This window comes from Colletes gigas, unplaced genomic scaffold (assembly GCF_013123115.1).
Source record: "Colletes gigas isolate AHSC1104 unplaced genomic scaffold, ASM1312311v1 Colletes_gigas_Sc00059, whole genome shotgun sequence".
Lineage (NCBI taxonomy): Eukaryota > Metazoa > Arthropoda > Insecta > Hymenoptera > Colletidae > Colletes > Colletes gigas.
Window position 1 is genome coordinate 398,143 of NW_025106688.1, and position 19,904 is coordinate 418,046.

General features: G+C 37.9%; 1 protein-coding gene across 2 annotated transcripts; it reads left to right on the forward strand.

Moving 5' to 3' along the window:
- The first annotated feature begins 440 nt into the window (after nt 1-440).
- On the forward strand, nt 441-17,633 carry LOC122403534. Of its 2 annotated transcripts, none has more exons than XM_043407095.1 (4): nt 441-575; nt 14,951-16,344; nt 16,493-16,884; nt 16,960-17,633. In XM_043407095.1, the coding sequence occupies exons 2-4, from the start codon at nt 14,963-14,965 to the stop codon at nt 17,628-17,630; spliced, it is 2,445 nt and encodes an 814-aa protein (XP_043263030.1). In that variant the 5' UTR covers nt 441-575; nt 14,951-14,962; the 3' UTR covers nt 17,631-17,633. The 2 variants fall into 2 exon arrangements, with proteins under 2 accessions (XP_043263030.1, XP_043263031.1); XM_043407096.1 differs by having other exon boundaries at nt 14,954-16,344.
- The last annotated feature ends 2,271 nt before the right edge of the window (nt 17,634-19,904 follow it).

Sequence of the window (19,904 nt, forward strand, 5' to 3'; positions counted from 1 at the left end):
TACAATGAAATTCGTAGAGCTGATCCAACGCGAGGGTTAGTGAAGACTGACTTTCCCTTGTCCCAAGAAGGTCCCCTTTAAGGGGGTGGCACTCTGGAATGTCCTCGAGGACCCTCCGTTTATGGCCCTGCGTCGTCGAAGATATGGGGCCCGGCGCACATGGCCAACCATGACTTGAGCAAGGTCTAGAGCTTTTCGCCGGGAACGGCCAGTCTTGGGATTTCTTACATATCTTTAAAAACAACAAAGATATTTGAGGTGCAAATGTTAGATGACTCACCCTCTATATTTGAGATAATCGATAAACTAGTCAATACCAGATATCGCGAGCCACGAACCGTCAGTGGGGAGAACCTCTTCAACTGAAGTACGAATAACGCGAATATCTGCAGTTGCGATCAAGAAGGCGAACGAAAACAATAATAGAGAGAGAGACCTTATCATAAACTTGCATCTAATCTTGTAACATATTTGTTCTATATTTAAGCACATAAGTTAGTGTAATCCAATTAATTTGTTTTACTCTGCGATCAAGAAACAAATCTACACAAAGTTCATCACCAGCTTACACAAAGGTAAGTGTTTTTCAGAGAGGAAAATGATTTTTTACCGACTGGTCTCGATATTTCTTTATTTTCGCTTCGATTATAGATTACAGCTCGTTCGCTTTGTTCGACGGTAGATTGAGTTCTGCTAACTCGATTTAGTCTTCACTGCATTGCAGACCATCGCGTCCCATTCTTAGATAGTCATGTTCCTTCCTTATCTTAATCCTGTATTTGAACTATGCTTATTCCTCGGTTTGTTAATTCTGGGAAACGTGTTATCATATGTTATTATGTGATAACATGTTAACACTTAGTGGACTGTAATTTATTTAAAGGCGTCAATATAGGAAGAACTGTTCCTCCCGCTTAATATACAAGAAACGTTACTTTACAAAGTTTGTGACTCTTCGTAATTCGCAAAAAAAAACAAAAATTCAATTTTTTTAATCCTACAAAGTAGAAAGGCCCTTAGAAAGTGGGCACTACTGTATATTGTAATCCAAACAGATAACACTGATAAAGACACCTTGATGCGTTTATCGGCATTTAAACGATAAGATATTGTAGACGAATGTCAGATGTACAGGCAGGTTTCAATAACACATGTCTTTTAAAATAATAATAAAATGTATTATGTACAATATGTACTTATATTCCAGTACGCAGCCCGAAGAAAGCATTGGCCACATGCACGCTCTGGTGTATTAAATTATTACTATTTTCATCCACGGGGATTTCCCTTCGTCTATTGAAATCGATTGATTCTAATTCTAATAATGTTCCGGAAACAAATCAAAGAGTTTTTTCACTCTCTTATGTTGCCAGATGTGGGACTACTACGTTGCGAAGGTCTAATTCTAATAATGTTCCGGAAACAAATCAGAGTTTTTTCACTCTTTTATGTTGCCAGATGCGGGACTACTACGTTACGAAGGTTTTCGAGTCTTCCGCATCTGGCAAAGGATATAGCCGAATAAGGGGGTCAAATGTACCCCCAAACCAAATTGAACGTGCAATGAACGTGCGGGGGTCATTTGATAGCTTATCGAAAGAAAACCTATGTGCCAATTTTCAACTTGAAATCTCGACGGTGGTGGTAGTAATGGGGTGATAAAGAAAATCATGTTTTTGCACAATTTCTTTTGTCCTATTGAGTAAGAAAATGTAAAAAAATTCAGAGACATTTCGGTTAGTAGGGCACATATTTTGGAAGCTTTCCAGATTTTGTGATTGAAGAACCAGGTAGTAAAAAATAAAATCCGCGAAAAATGCCAAAAAATCCCGATTATGCATTGAAGGAGTTGCAGAACTACTTTTATATTTTTACAGTATACAGGTATTGTTATTACTATTATTCTCAATTTTTTCAGATTTTTCATTTTGGTGGGTAATTACTTACTTTAGCAATTTCTCACCAATTTCGATGACCTTGAAATATGTTGTCAAGGTCGCTGTTATGAAGATTTTTTTCTATACATATAACCGCCTCTCGGCCTTAGTTTCCGAGATTTTTGTTCAAAAAGATCGCTGCTACTACAATGAATTCTGTCTATACATACGTAACTGTGGCAACATGTGAGTAAGCGTTGAATTGCCGATTGTTTATTGTTTCTATAGATACATCGAGGCGGCCGGCAATGGGTGCGTATAAAGCCGCGTCCCCACTGGGTCGGCTTTTGCCGTTCGGCACGGCCGATCGGCAAAAGCCGAGAATTGCGTCTACACTGCGTCCGCATCTGTCATCTAGCACGGCCGATCGGCACCCTAAGTACTTCTCGGCAAAGCCAAACACTGCATCGTCTTGGATAGCATGGCTTGAAAAGCCGACCGGCATGCCGACGAGTCGATCGGCACGATGTCGGTAACCATCAAAAGAGATCGTGCCAAGACACGAGAGCACGAAAGTTTCATGTCAATTTCGTTCCAAAACCATCATCGAGATACAAAGATACAGGAACTTTAAACGTTAATAACTTTTTAACAAAGCCTCCATCAACAAATTAGTATTCTTGATTTTCGTCTTATTTTGGCCTCTACTATCGCTCATTAAAATTTTTGCTAGAGGTGGCCGAACACCCTGTATATTCTTCTGCTACGTAAACTCGGACGCATCCAAAATCTTCGTTTTTTAGGCATTTTTTTTGCATTTGCTATTACTATAACTGCAGCAGCACCAGTTATTACTTCGTCGTCACTGTACATTTTTTGTGTACTGAAATGGCTTTGCCGCGGTGCATAGCAGTGGCACGGCCGTGCCGCCTTTTGCCGAACGCTGTGCCGATCGGCAAATGCCGAGCCGTGCCGACCCAGTGGGGACGCAGCTATCGGCAAATGCCGAGCCGTGCCGATCCAGTGGGGACGCAGCTTAACGGATGTGCTTAAAAACTCGATGTGAGTAACTGTCCGCCTGACGGCGGCCGGCATAAACAAATTTTACCCAAACCTTACTTAAACCCAACTATTCTACCTAGTAATTAATATAATGGATTAGGTTTAGGTTAGATTCTCTTATACCGACCGCCGCAAGGCGGCCAAGTATGCATTCATCTTCCATTTCAATTTTCTTTATTAATATTATCCGACATTAGCTTGACACGGTATACATTATTTGTCGTTGGTCGTCATGATTTTAATATAAGAATACCTGCATTTTTTTATATAATGGCAGACATTTTTCCAATTTCTGTTAATAATAACGACAATAATAATAATAATAATAATAAAGAATAAAGTTTAATATTTTATCTCCAACTCAACCCGAGGCTAATTTAGACATAAAATTATTTTTGCAAATATCTCAAAAACGAAGGCCGAGCGACGGTAACATGTATAAAGAAGAAATCTTCATAACAGTGACCTTGACATCATATTTCAAGGTCATCGAAATTGGTGAGGAATCGCTAAAGTAAATAATTACCGTCGAATTTTTATTATTTTTTAACCTTGTAAACTAATATTTCACATTAATTTCGATGCAGGAGATATATATGTATTTTTATACATATTCAAGATTAAAATATTTTTTAAATACTTTTAGAACATTTATAAGTAAATATAGATCATTGTTATATAGTTAGTGTTGTTTTGTTTTTTTCAAAAAGAGAAAGTTTTCTTTCATTTATAAAAACCATCGACGTGCGTGTTGCGTTTCGCTTTTCGAGGCACAAGTCAAGAGTATGTGACGATTTTTTCCTCACTGACCTTTCTCATTAGAGAAGATTCTTTCGAACTGAACAGACGTGCCTTTCCAAGTGTTTAGAATAAAGACAAAATTTAGTGTAAAAGAAATATTTTAACTGTATGTTTTATTTTTATTCCACTACCTATTTCCAATAGGTTATGGTGCTCAGTTTAGTTTTTACGCTATCTGTGTGTAGTGTGGAATAAAACAAAAAACTAAAAAGCAAAACTATAATTGCTGTGTGTGTGTGTATATATATGTATATAGTATATGTATATATACATATATATTAGTGTGTATCTTAGAATAATAAACGATAGTGTTCAAGGCGCACACTTATCTTTTTCTGATGCTGTGATGCGCTTCAAGCGGTAACTTAATAGCGCTTGAATATTTGGTGGTTGGTGTAATAATTGAGATACAATTAACTATTTTTAATATTTAATAATCTATCTTATTCTACTACAGTGCGGTCTTCACGTTTCTTGTTTAAAAAATGTATATATGATGTTAACCGATTCAAACTTTTTGTTGTTATCTCTCTCCCCGTCAGAAAAGCTACCCTTAAATACAAATCGGCCTTGGGTTCTGACGGGGATGAGGCACGCGGATTGGCTGCTGTGGTGTTTTGAATTCTGTCAGGGAAGGCGGTCGTTTTCCCTGATTGGAGAAGTATTTGTTGAACATATTACAAGTGACCGCCTCCAAGCCATCGGTCACCGTTAGGTACCGAGGGCACCATCGAATAACGTCCGGGAAATTCCGCGTGCCACGACCGTAGCAGGTAATAATTTTTATGAAGCGCCTTGACCTTACTAAGCCATGGAAGACGAAATAAAACTGAAAAATGTTTAAGCCTAAAATAGAGAACCAAATTGCGGATTATAAAACGGCGTGGAAGACAACCGATGGTCGATGGCTTCATAAACTTATTCTTGCTACGGGTCAGGGGGTTTCTTTAGACCTTTTGGCGGGCGTACATGGGTCCCGCTGTAATTAATGTTGTTACCTCGTAACAGATAGTATAATCATTAGTGTAATTTTAGTGTATAGTCGTTATAAATATTAAAGGATCAGAGGAAGGTGTAAACATGAAGGGAAACATTAAACCATTTGATGGCGAGGAATATAGTGTCTGGAAATTTAGAATTCGTGCGTTGTTAACGGAACTAAACATGATTAGTGTTATCGACGGCGAAGTTCTGGACATGTTAAGTGATGAATGGATAAAAGCAGATAGGACTGCAAAGAATATAATTATTGAATATCTATCAGACTCTTTTTTAAGTTTTGCGGGAGCAAACAGTAGTACGAAACAAGTGATTCAAAATTTGGACTCGATTTATAATCGGAAAAACTTCGGTACTCAATTAGCATTAAGAAAAAGACTACTAACACTAAAATTACAAAGTGATACACCACTAGTGAGACATTTCACAGTGTTCGATGACATTATATTGTTGTATGACTAACTCATAAGCCAACATAGATACCGCACTAGAATCATCCTTACACAAACATCCCAGTCATAGGTTCCAAACTCCAGCCTTTCTAGCCTCCTGTACCCGCTTACTCATCCTGTACCCGGTTACTCATTCCGTACGCCACCATTGTCACCCTCAAATATATGTATAAACGACGCACATTTTTGGACTCAGGTCAGATCTCTGTAGTTTGTACTAACGTGCGGAACTTGCCGTAACGATCGAATAAAACCACCAGTCTCTTTAGTAAAGTGTTGTTCTTAATCCTGCAACCCGGGATCCAACACAAATTTTGGTGTCAGAAGTGGGATTGTTCTGACGGCCTTTCATCCAGTTGCATTTGGACAGACGCTGTCTCACTGATGAAAGGGCGCTGATTTTCATCGGTTACATCGGAACAAGAAAAAAGAAGAGACTCCGATTCCTTGTGTATCCAGCACCACCGTGAGTTGCAGTCCAACTTCGGAAGGAGGAAAACTTCGGAAAAAACCGGTCGCATCGTAAGTACTGAACTCCAGATATTCTCAGCGTATTATTTTTTTTTTTTCTTTTCAAATTTTCGACATAAAATCCTATCCTTATATCCAAAATGTCTCGACGTAATGAAATTAACACAAACATTGATTTTGCAATGGAAATATCTCTAGACCACTTAATAAGACTGTTGCCGAAAGAATTCGACGGTGACAGAACAAAACTACGTTCGTTTATTAAGCAAGTAGACGCTGTTTTTGAATTAGCCAGTCCTTCGCAAAAACCGGTCCTTTTATTGTTCGTGAGGAATAAAATAGAGGGTAAAGCCCGAGATCAGATCGATATACATTGTAATCTCACCACTTGGGAAGAAATCTCTGAGCTGTTGTTAAAATTGTATCAAGATAAGAAATCTTTAGATCAACTTATGGAAGAATTAAATTCAATTTGCCAAAACCATAATGAAAATATTTCGCAATTTTACCAAAGGCTAGAGGAACTCCAATCGAGAATTCTAGGTTCCATTCATGCAACAGACTGTGAGGTTAACACATTAGCAGGTCGAGTAGCAATGGTAAACGAAATGACCCTCAATCGCTTCGTGTATCATTCTTACCCACAAATATCGCAAATGTTAAGATACCGCGACTTCATCAATATCAACAGTGCTCTTACAGCAGCTATGGCTGAGGAGAAAGCTTTGCGTTTGAGATATGATAACCTTCAACATTGTAGAATTTGTAATAGGTCAAATCACAGTACTAACGACTGTTATTTAGGGAAACAGAGATCGCCTCCTAGTAGAATAATAAATTTCAACCAACAGAACCGAAATGATGCGTTCAGTAATATAAAACAATGTAGATACTGCAAAAATTTCGGTCACAACATAGAAGAATGTAGAAAACGGGAGTTTAATAATTCGAGACAAAATAACGGGTTTTATCGTCAGTCAAACGCTAACAATTTTCAAAGGAGCCCGCAACAACCGAATCTTACTAATTCGTATCAACATCGACCAAATTCCAGTAACTCATATCAACATCGACCAAATTCTAGTAACTCATATCAACATCGACCTAATCCTAATAATTCACACACATATCAAAATCAATCAAATTCCAGCAATTTTCGTACACATCAGCAGAATCCAAATTCCCTTAATAATCACTCTCAAAACCCACGAGATGTTAGGTATCAGGAACAAAATCAATTCCCTTCCAATATAAATGTACAAAATAAACCTGAGTCACATAATACTGTGTCAAGAAATTCTCAAACTGGAAATTTTCATCAGGCACATTACCCACCGGAACCTCCGAATTTGGTGGAAGAAATAACAACGGAATTCAACCTCATGAGTACACGATAAACTCTTCGAGTTCGTCTCTACCCAATAACGACCAATTAGCTATACTCTTTGAATCAGACAATTCTAACAGCCCCGATAAAATCCTAAAATTTCTTGTTGACACGGGTGCTGCTATTTCTTTAGTTAAAGCAGACAGTATAACCAGATATGATGTTAATAACAGTAATTTCACTATACTAAACGGGATCACGCTAAATATGTCTATTCAAACTCTCGGAGAAACCGAACTCACTTTAAACATTAAAGACAGGAAAATTTGTGGAAAATTTCAAATAATTGATTCCCCCAGTAACATCCCTTTTGATGGCTTGATAGGTCACGACTTCCTAAAAGTCCACAAAGCTACAATTGATTACCAAAAAATGACTATGTCGCTAGGAAATATACCACCCCTTATACCCTTATGTCAGAATACTCTTCTAAAATCCGTTAATATAATTAGACTTAATGCTCGAACCGAGACAGTAATTCCAATCAGAATATTAAACCCCCAGCAAATGCAAACAGGGACGATAACTGCGCGAAAATTAAATAACGACAACTCTCTCCTAATACCTCACTCAATTGTTCGAGTACGCGATGACGGTACAGCACTGACAACAATAATTAATACTTCTTCTAAACCACAAGTGATCGATATGCCTGAATTTTCTATCGAACCAATCCCCAATCATTCCTTTGTTTATAGCTTAGCCGCTAATCGAGAATCAAATTTCACTGAAACCAGATTACGAGTATTGAACGAGAATTTACGATTAGATCACCTAAATTCGGAAGAAGCCCAATCCATCAAGGAAATTTGCACTGAATTTTACGACGTATTTCATTTACCAACGGATATATTAAGTCGAGCAACAGTAGATCCTCATACTATTCCTACAACCAATGAAATACCTGTACATGCAAAACTTTACCGTTATCCCCAAATCCATAAGACAGAGGTAGACAAGCAGATCGAAAAAATGCTAGATCATGGCATTATTAAACCATCTACTAGTCCTTGGTCCAGCCCACTCTGGGTTGTCCCCAAGAAACCAGAATCGAACGGAGAAAAAAGGTGGCGAATAGTAATAGATTACCGAAAGCTAAATGAGAAAACAATAGGTGACGCCTATCCATTGCCAAACATCGAGGACATTCTTGATCAATTAGGACACGCACAGTATTTCAGCATTCTAGATTTATCGAACGGATTTCATCAGATTCCATTGGATCCTAGGGATAGCCAAAAAACAGCATTTTCAACACCAAAGGGACATTATGAGTTTACTCGAATGCCCTTCGGTCTTAAGAATACCCCGGCCCACTTTCAAAGGGTCATGAACAACGTTCTAACGGGTTTAAATAGTACGCAATGTTTCGTGTATATAGATGATTTTGTTATTTATGGATCCAATTTAGATGATCACAATCGCAAGTTGAAAAACGTATTTCTTAGACTTCGAGAGCATAATTTGAAATTACAACCAAGCAAATGCGATTTCTTAAAAAAGTCATGTGAATATTTGGGTCACTTAATTTCTGACAAAGGTGTACAGCCAAACCCAAAGAAAGTAGACAGTCTGTTCAAATTTCGCTACGTTAGCGAAACCTCTAACTCAATTACTCAAAAAAAATGTGCCATTTGTCTGGACCGAAGAACAGGAAAAATCAGTCGAAACATTAAAAGAAAAACTAATCAGAAAACCGATCTTACAATACCCCGATTTTTCGAAACAATTCATTCTTGCCACAGATGCATCCAATGTCGGTATAGGTGCGGTACTTTCTCAAATTAATAACGGTCAAGATCTTCCAATCGCTTATTATTCACGAACTCTAAATGATTCGGAACGTAATTATTCAACTACGGAAAAAGAACTACTAGCAATCGTCAACTCCGTAGAACATTTTCGACCTTATTTATTCGGTAGAGAATTTATTATCTATACTGATCATCGTCCACTCCAGTGGCTTTTCAATTGTAAAAATCCATCGTCAAAATTAGTCAGATGGCGGCTCAGATTGGAAGAATACCAGTATACCATAAAACACAAACCAGGAACCGCCAATTCAAACGCAGACGCTCTCTCTCGACTTGTTACTCAGAATTCAATAAATATAAGCACACACCAAGCCCCATCCTACAAGGATTTTATCAAATACCATTATATGAATCAAGATTCTATATCCTATGAAGTGGAAGGAGGAACACTATCATCACTTACTGATCCTATAGTAGTGTTTTGGTCCCAAGATCTCCATGAAAACAATCAATATTCAAGCTATATAGAGTCAAAATTTAGCATAGAAAATCTTAGACCAGAACTAAATGGACTGTCTAAAGTCCAAGATAAAAAGCAGACATTCTATCTTCTATATCCTCTAAACTCACCTTTTGATACACTAGAGTATAAAAATATATTCGAATGCTTTTTGAAATTGAAACCGTTAATAAAAACTCAGAAATTCATTTTTATTCCTCCCAATCATAAGAAATATAGTAATATCAAACTAGATCAATTAAGTGAAATGTTAAAATTCATATTTCCTAACACCGAAATCCGGCTGTTTCATTCCGAAAGAGTTAATCCGCAAGCACCAGAAGAAATACAAAAAATCTTAAAAGAAAATCATGATAGTAAACTAGCCGGGCACTACGGTTTTAATAAAACCTATGCAAAAATCAAAGAGCAATATTTTTGGCCTTCTATAAAATCAGACATAAGGAAGTATATACAATCGTGTCATTCATGTCAAATGAACAAGACAAATTTTAAGCCTATTAAACAACCTATGGAAATAACTACAACAGCCGAAAAGCCTTTTGAGAAACTAGCCATAGATATTGTAGGACCACTACCACTCACCGAGAGCGGGAATAGATTCATCCTTACTGCACAAGACGATCTGACAAAATTTTGTTTTGCCAAAGCCATTCCAAATCATGAATCTTTAACTATTGCAAAAACATTAATGAATATATTTACCCAATTTGGAATACCACAAACCTTCTTGACAGACCAAGGCCCAGATTTCATGTCCGAATTAATAAAGGACCTAGGAAATTTATTAAAAACAAGGCACATCTGCACAAGCCCATATCACCCCCAAACCAATGGAGGTCTAGAAAGATACCATTTAACACTGAAAGATTATTTAAAACATTATATAAAAGTCAATCAAACAGACTGGGACGAATACATTCAATTTGCAACCTTTAGTTATAACACTTCAATTCACAGATCCACTAACTTAACACCATACGAACTTCTCTTTGGACGAAAAGCATATCTACCCTCTTCCATACTGAAAGAACCAGAATTCCATTATACCTATGACGATTACATCCGTTCATTACAAAATAAACTAAACACCTCTTTCAAAACAGCAAGAGAAAATCTAATTAACTCAAAAAATAAGAGTAAGGAACACTACGATAAGAAAATTAACCCGATAAAATTTAAAATCAATGATCTTGTATGTATATACGAAAAACGAAACAAGATAGGCCTTAGTAAAAAATTATCGCCCAATTTCAAGGGTCCATTCAAAGTTACACAAATACATCCTAACAACACAGTAGAACTCCAAATAGGAAAAAAAAGAACTACTCATCACTCTAACCTTCTCAAACGTTATGTTCCAGATGATTCCGACAATTCTGCTGCTATTCCTTCTAATTCCTAATACCACCTCCGAGACACTATACACTAATACACCCCTCATCGACACGAGTGGAATTTTTTAAAGGAAGTTAGGAGAAGCGAAAATCTCGAACACCGAACTACATCTCATAACATATGTCAATATGACTTATCTATCTCAAGCGAAAGCTCTCTAGATTCCCATTTTGTTAAATCGCGAGAAATTTGTAAATTATTATTAAAAGAAGTCGTAGTAACGAAACAACGAAAGTCTCATTGTGAGCAAACCCTACAGTCTGTTCAAAACGAATTGCGAAATATAGATGACAAAGAAAAAATACTTAATGGATTAATAGGACACGATGTAAAGCAACGTAAACGACGTGGATTAATTAATGGAGCGTCTTATATTTTAAATTGGCTAATTGGCACCCCGGACGCTGACGATGCCCAATATTACTCCAATAGCATAAAAGCCTTATTAAATGATAACAGGCAAACTCAAACCCTATTAAAATCTCAGATACAGATAGTTTCGAGCACTATAAAAAATTTTAATAACTCAATTCAGTCTTTAAAACTTACAGAAGACACCTTGAACAGCAACATGAAAGTGATTAATAAATATATGACAGAAACAGATAACCATATTATAAACCTCGCGTTAGAAGCAACCATCATGGAACAAGTTGCCACCTTACTTTCTCTATGCATTCAAGTCTCAGATCATTTTGATAAAAACATAGAATCCATTAACTTAGGAAATCACAACATAATTTCCCCATTCTTAATAACTCCAAAGGATCTTTGCGAGGAACTGACTAATTACAAAGGTGAATTTGAGCTAATAATCACACCGACCTACAAGAATTTACCTAAGATATACAAATTAATGAAACTCCACAGCATTACGATAAACGAACTCGTAGTATTTGTTATAAAATTACCACTCGTAAAAAGAACAAATTTTGATCTATACAACCTGATTCCATTACCCATTCAACATCAAAACACCTCTATCTTCTCGTTCATCACTCCTCAAACCCCGTACCTACTCCTTTCCCAGCAAAAATCCAACTTTGCCGTCCTGTCGAATTTGAAAAGCTGCGTTGAATATCTGGAAGGGAAGTACGTGTGCAGCAACGTAAACTCAGCTAGAACCACAGAAGAGTCCACTTGCGAAGTCTTGCTGCTGTCACCGCATGTAAAGCAAATACCACAGGACTGCTCAATAAAAACAATAAGTGCCGAAATGGAGATATGGAACTACATTGGAAGCAACCAGTGGCTGTATATCCTGCACAAGCCGACTACACTCACAATCATCTGTGGTGAGAACAACAACGATCACATGGAAGACATTGTTCTAAAAAAAACTGGCATGATACAACTACACAGTGGTTGCAAGGGGTATACCATGCTATATTCGTTGGAACCCACAAATTACGTAACTAAAAACATCAGTCATTACGTTCCTCGAATCAACTTAACCGAAGACGATTGTTGTATTCTAGCAAAAAGCTATTTACACCATAAAACTGCATCATCCCTGAAACCTATAAAACTCACAAATATCGATCTAAACGAATTAAAGTTCAACAGCAAAAAACTCAATGATCTCGACGGACTACTAACCCATCGTCTGAAGGAGCCATTTATCGTTACCCATACAAATTGGTACACGATAACCCTAGGAGTAGTAGCCGCCATTCTAATTCTCATCCTTTGTGGAAACTGTTGTCGCTGGTTTGGCTGTTGGAACCTGCTCAAGCGCCTCTGCTGCTTCACCAGAAGCCCCAGAACAGGGGAAATCGTGCCACCAATAATTAAAAATTTTGTTCACTGTAACTTCGATTCAAGCAGTCATAGTGAACACAGGGACCATTCTAACGACATGGTCCTGTTTGAAAGGCGCGGAGGGGAACAACGTTCCTCGGAACAAACAACATCTACTAGCGTCACCGAGGAGAGGACCATGGACCAGCAACAACCCAGAGCCAACCCATACAACCTACGATCCAAGAATGGACCACGAACGCGAAAAAGTTCAACTCCTTTGTAAATCTTTCATCAAATTACTTTAGTATATTTATATATGTATATTTAAATATGTAAATCATCTATCATTATAATATTTAAATTAAGCTCACACATATGTATAAAATTTCGTATACAATATTTAATTGTAAGTTACAATAGTCACCGGCCAAACTAAGAATGCTAGATCGCCAAAATCCTCATCCAAAAATTATATATAATTATATATAATCTTTGGACTAAAAGGAGGGAGGTGTTGTATGACTAACTCATAAGCCAACATAGATACCGCACTAGAATCATCCTTACACAAACATCCCAGTCATAGGTTCCAAACTCCAGCCTTTCTAGCCTCCTGTACCCGCTTACTCATCCTGTACCCGGTTACTCATTCCGTACGCCACCATTGTCACCCTCAAATATATAAACGACGCACATTTTTGGACTCAGGTCAGATCTCTGTAGTTTGTACTAACGTGCGGAACTTGCCGTAACGATCGAATAAAACCACCAGTCTCTCTAGTAAAGTGTTGTTCTTAATCCCGCAACCCGGGATCCAACAAAAGAATCAAGTTTTATTTTGAAAACACCCACACTCATTTATCCTGATTTCTTACACATACGAGGGCTGTCCTAAAAGTATCCAACCTTCTTTCATATCTTCGCGCTTGACAATTTTAGCATCCTTTACCGGATACGAATATCAACTGCAAAGCTTTACGAACTCCTTCGATGCCGCAGTTTTCGTCGGAGCGCCTTAGTTTACGTGCAGTGTGCGTTTGTTTACAAAGTGTCTTTTACGTTCATCGTATTTTGCTATTGTAAGAAATGACGGAGAGATCGGAGCAACGAATTTGCATCAAATTTTGCTTAAAACGCGAAAAGAGTTGTGCGGAGACCACCAAAATGAGGCACATCTGTTGATAGTAACTCAGGCTCTGGCCGGCCTTCGACGACAACAACACCGGATAATATTGAACGTGTTCGACTTGCGATCAACGAAGATCGTCGATTGATTATCTTGAAGTTATGAAAAGATTGTGTGACGCAATTAAAAGAAAACGGCCTCAGCTTTGGTCAAGCGGTGACTGGCTTCTTCATCATGATAACGCGCCAGCGCATGTATCGAATCTCGTGCAGCAATATTTGACGAAGCACAAAGTCGTACAGCTCCGTCAGCCTCTGTACAGTCCTGATGTAGCTCCCTGCAACTTTTGGCTGTTTCCAAAATTAAAAATGCCGCTCAAAGAACACCGATTCGACGACAAAGAAACAGTCGAAACTAATACGACAAACGTTCTAAAGGTTATGCCAAAAAACGAGAGTGCCAGGACTGCTTCTGTGGCCCTGCTTTGCTGCGAGTAGGAACTCGGGAAATTCATTGGAGCGTATTCTTCAATCAAATGGGAACTACTTCGAAGGATGCCAGTAGCCCGATGACGCAGTATAACACCAACGGGGAAATATGAAGGAAGGTCGGATATTTTTGGGACAGACCTCGTATACAATGTATCGATAACGACCGGTGTCAAGTTACGCTCGACACTTACGTGCTACTTAAGTGGGCACTACTATATCATGGACGATTTTGGAAACAATAGTGGCGATAAGAAGAAACAATTTTATGATTTAATGTTTTCTGATACGATGGAAGGTATTAAGGAGTTTATTGGATTCACAATCGATTTTGTTACTTATAGAGATCTCATTTTATCCTGCAATTTACATATAAACAATTTTTTCGTATCATCAACAGTTATTAAAATATCGCGACTGTCACACTTTAGCGTGGACACCCTGTATATGTTCATAGCCTAGTCTCCATAGGTTTTTAAAGGGCAATGATTACAAATAAAATTCTATTGCATGATTAGCAGTATTTAGGCGTAAATTTAATGTATTCCATTTTATAGAAATGAATTCAGGAGGGAATAAAAAAAAGGTACGAAAGATGTAGACGTTTTAATATACGTCCGTATCGATTGACCAAATATCTATCTACATGTATCGTATTCTATAGTTGTCAAAGAATTTAAAGAACTCGTCATACGAACGATTATAGTTTGAAGTCTACAAACATTACAAATAATCCATTCTTTCTTCGTTTTATGTAATTCAAATTGATACGTAATTATGTAGATTAAATAGATTTTTTTACAAAATATGTAGGTATAAATTTATTCATTTATTCGTGATGCTGGCATATAAAAGTAACGTAATGCTTTCAGCAGTTTAAGAAAATGTTCGAAACGCTCACGGAGTTATACCCATCTGTGTGGGATGAATCAGAGACCAAGAAATGGAAAAAGACAGCACGCGAGATCCAGCAAATGTTCTATTTAACTTTCGAAGGTAAACAATGGGACGTTTACCAAAAAAAGGAATACGAGTTATTACGCACAAAAGTTTGTTATGCTTTATTTGGTCCTCCAAAGGATGCAAACGACAACTTTAGCAATATCGAAAACGCGTATGATAAAGATAGACGTGATTCAGGCGACAAAATCAAAGACAAGATCATAGAAGTGCACAAAAATCACTCGGGCTGTAAGTCGTTGCATGTTGGCATTATTTTCGTATGTTGCAAGCAATACGATAAGCAATTTTACATTCCGATATTTCGTATACGTATAAACGAAACAACAGAAGAAAGCTATTACGTCGATACGAATTTCCGCGTGTACCAATCTTGGAACGATTGGAAAGAAAACAATAAACTACCAATGTTGTTATATTGTTATCCAAAGCCAGGCTTTTACACGTGTTCTAAGGGCAGCAGGTACAAATTCGATGAGAAAGGCGATGTAACTTTGGAAATCGGTACATCGCCAGCTTGCGATCTGAGTTCGCGTATAGGAAGAACACTGGATTTTACTAGTGGAGTGTCTGGACTTATCGGAACAGGGGTTGGAGTGGTTTCTTTGTTTACTCCACTGGCTCCTCTCACGCTTACAACCATGGGAATAGCTAGTACAACAAGCGCGGCATACGGAGCCGTGAGAAGCGTCCAACAGTTGGTAGACAAAGGAACTCACGACGAAAGTCTGCTCGATATGGAATCAATGATGTGCGCATTGAACGTAATTATGCTACCTTTACACATAGGAACAAGCGTAGTCAATGGTAAATTAATAGCCGGTGCACGAACAGGACGCACTTTTACATCCTTGCAACGAGTTGGTGCAACTTTCTTGAATATAACAGCTGTAACTATAGATGCTTCCGCAGTATTAATCGGACTTAAAACTTTGTACGATAAGAAGCAGGAGGGAACATTGCAACCATTGGACGTCTTGCAGTTTTCTATATCCGTATTTTTCTTTTCACATACGCTTATACAGCCAAAAACAGCAAACGGAATTATCAAGAAAGCGCAAGCCCAATATTTTCAAGAGTATAAGTCTCAGATGACCGATGCTGTTGCACAGGAAACTTTCCAGAAATTTATCGACGACAATCATAAGAACATAAAGAGTGGTGCGAATATTACCAGGACTATTAATACTATCTATGATCCTGAAACATTTTTCAAATCAGTTGGGCCCGAGACTTCTATCAAAATAAACGACAACACTGAGGGAATCTTCATCATTAACGATGAACTGAAAATAAATCCTAATCGGTGAGCATGTGAACATCTTTCGTCTCATTTTTATAATATGTTTATTTTGGGGAACGTTTCTTTCCTAAAATCATATTATCTTTTGATAGTTTTGCTGTTTTATTCTCCTAATTAAAATATTTCTTTTTTCCTAAAATTAAAAATTCAGATTTAACCAAATCAGACCGGATAGGATAAAAGAGTTGTTGAGGGCCACGAAAATGGATAAGAACCATCCACAATATGGAAAATATTCTAATGAAATTATGAAAAACGAACGTATAGCTTTGAAAGTCAGGCGCCAAGAAACTCTGGTTAAGATGGCAGAGGTATTTGGAACGGACCCAGACGGCTTGAAGAACTTTAAAATAAACAACAAACCGATATTCGCAGATCTAACAGGTGCTGAGATAGATCGAATGCGGACAGTGTTCAGCGATACAGCGAGGAATTACAATAAAGATATCATTTATGCCGCCGCCGCGGCAGCGAAAGAATTAGGCTGCCATGACGTTCATACATTCGGTGCTATCATTGAATTGATTGCATTAGAAAGTCGCGGTACAATCAAACAACGTTAGACTCGCTTTTGAAATCATCATAGACGTTAATTTTATGCCTCTTTCTTTTTTTTAGGAAAATCCAGATCACAGTATCGTTCATATTTGGCGGAATTTCAAAAAAATCCCGATACCAGAAAACAATTTGTGGCCGACGTTAAAAAAGATTGTGGAATAGCTACAGATATCTTGAAAAATGTCAAGTTAAAGTTTGATAATGAATATTTGGCTGCATATCACTATAGAAAACACGGATTTGAGTTCGGAAATAAAATTTCAATGCATGTGTATCTTGCTGATATTCCAAAGGATCTATTTCAGAAACAGTATCTGTATAGCGATGTGTATGATCAAGCTGGAACGAGCAGGATTCAAATTTACGCGAATAAGGAAGGCTCGCAATTTGGAGTGTTGAAAATAAAAAATAATAATCCATACGTCGCAACGGTTTTTTCAAACCAAAAATTCTTCGAGAATTGGGAAACAAAATTGCCAATAGCCCAAGAATATTTAAATCTTACTACCCTTCACTATAACGATCCAACAATTCCGACAACTAGATTTTTCGATTTTTTCGGTTATAACCTATTAAAAGACATGGGCATAGTTATTGGCGATATACAAGTACATAAATGTAATACATCACAAAATTTGAACACGTTTGAGGGTAATTCTGAAGATATCAAGAATTTGAGAGAATTAGCCAATTTACTTACTATAATGACTCAAGCAGACAAAACTGATTAAACTTTACAATGTCAAAACTGCTAATATAAAAATTGTATATTTCAATAAATGCTTAAGCAATAAATTGTTTATTGCTTATGTATGTATGTATTTAATTACTGGTTCCCCGTAGAGTTACGTGAGCTTTCCTTTACTTCTTTGATACTTCCTCTTACATCCAATCCTCTTCTTCTACCTTTCTTTATTTAATTTTATTTACTGGAGATCCTCGTACATCTGCACGAAAAGAAACAGATATTTATGAATTTTTTACACTTTAAAATTTGATTACACTTTTGGGAGAAATACATATTCAGACACTTGAAAATCAATACAGGAGCAGAGCCAAAAAGGACCACCCTAAACAAGCTACGATTTTCACTGCCGAGACGTCCGCCATGTTTAGAGCCATGAATTCTATTCACTACAACATGTTCAAGTTGGCCATCTTTTCGATTTCCATGAGTGTGATTAAAATCTTAGCATCTATAGATAAGAAAAACTGCGAAATCATAAAGAACATGCAAGAGACTTATTCAAAAATCTTCAACAGGAACATATATCCGGTTCAATGAGAATTGGCAGGAAATATAAACAAAAGGTTCACGTGATCGATGCTGCGGCCGCAGATGAACTGTTCATCATGAATATCGCTATTCAGGGACGCTTTTTAGCAGTGGTGACTAACCACTTCAACCCAGTACTCCCGATTCCGAATGATGTCGGAGTCTTCGAGTAGATGCTCAATTATTTTCCTGCGGCCGTCTATTTTGTACGGTCCCCAAATATAATGGTGACTATTGAAGTCGCCCATTAGTATGAAGGGTGTTGGAAGTTGGTTTGTAAGCGCTTCTAAGTCAGTTGGGGTTATGGTATGGCTTTTCGGGAGGTAGATGTTCCATATGTGTATCTTGCTTGGAAGTAGTACTGTGACTGCGATTGTTTCTAGGTTTGTGTTTAACGGAATTTTGACGGCATTGAATTTTTCGGATACTGCGATGAGTACTCCCCCTCTCGCGTAATTATCGCAGTCTCTATTTTTGTTGAAGATAACGAACCCTTTGAGTCTTGGGAGGTGGTGTTTTTTGAGGTTTGTCTCTTGTAGGCAAATGATGGATGGGTTGTGTTGGTCAAGAAGGAGCTGAGTTGTTCGTATTGCGTGTAAAAGCTATTTATATTCCATTGAATAATATGTTTCCTTGTGGTTAAGAGGAGTCACTCTCTATTTCCGATGACCAGTTGGCGGCTGTTTTTGTTGAGGAGTTCTGGATTATTTTTTTGTGTAGTTTGTGTAGTCTATTTTTCATGCTACGTTCATTAAGCAAGGGATGGATTTTTAGAATCATTCCAGCTAAGACGAGAGTGTTGGTTGTGTATGTTTTTGAAATTTCTAAAGGGTTTGGGGCTGTGATTGAGTTTTCTAGGAAGCTTTTAAATTGTATATAACTTAGCACGTGGTTGTTTCCTTGGTCTTCAATGTAGTTTTTGGCTGGTTCCATCATGTCGTCGATTTCATCTAGCGAAAAGGCGGGTGATGGGGGCCGTTTTGTTATCTTAGAAACTGGTTCAGGGTTTCTATGGGGTTTTCTGGATATTGCGCCTGGTGATTTGAATTCAAGATCGCTTAGTTTTACTGGTTTTGTGTTACTTTCTTCTGGAGTTGTGAATAACTGTCTTTTGCTACTTATTTTATCTGCAATCGAGTTATCTAATCTTCTTACTGTTAGTTCTGTTGTGTTAGAGTCGTCTAGCGAGATTGGTTTCATGTGTTCAGGTGTATTTGGCATTTCTATTTCTAGTTCCGTTTCTTTCGTGGGATCATTTAACCGTAATAGCGTTGGCAGTGTGACTTTTTCGTGAACAGAAAAGCGTGTGGAACACGGTGAAGTGCGAGATCGATTATTGCGTGGGAGTGCGTACACGGTACGAAAGTGAGTAATTCGGTGCGGTTTTGGAAATTCGCGACGCGAACAGGCCAGAAGGGCGAATACTGTGTGGCGTGAGGTGCGAAATAAAGGAAGACCCGCTGAAGATGGCTGAAAAGGAGTTACCGGTACGATGCGGCGTGGAAGATCTCGAAGAACAACACGCGGACGAATATGGAGATCGTCGAGATACGCGATTTTTCCAAAATATGGGTCAAATACTACCCGAGTTCGACCCCGTCAAAAGCGATATCGACATCGAGCGATGGATCGACAAGGTGGAAGAGTATGGCGATCTCTACGCATGGGACGATGTGGCCATAAGACACTATGGTCTCTCAAAGTTAAGTGGAGTAGCTCGACGGTGGAG

Coding starts and splice junctions, on each gene's coding strand:
- LOC122403534 (XM_043407095.1), top strand. CDS start 14,963: ATGTTCGAAACGCTCACGGAGTTATACCCATCTGTGTGGGATGAATCA. Junction 16,345..16,492: donor CTGAAAATAAATCCTAATCG/GTGAGCATGTGA, acceptor TTAAAAATTCAG/ATTTAACCAAATCAGACCGG. Junction 16,885..16,959: donor GATTGCATTAGAAAGTCGCG/GTACAATCAAAC, acceptor TCTTTTTTTTAG/GAAAATCCAGATCACAGTAT.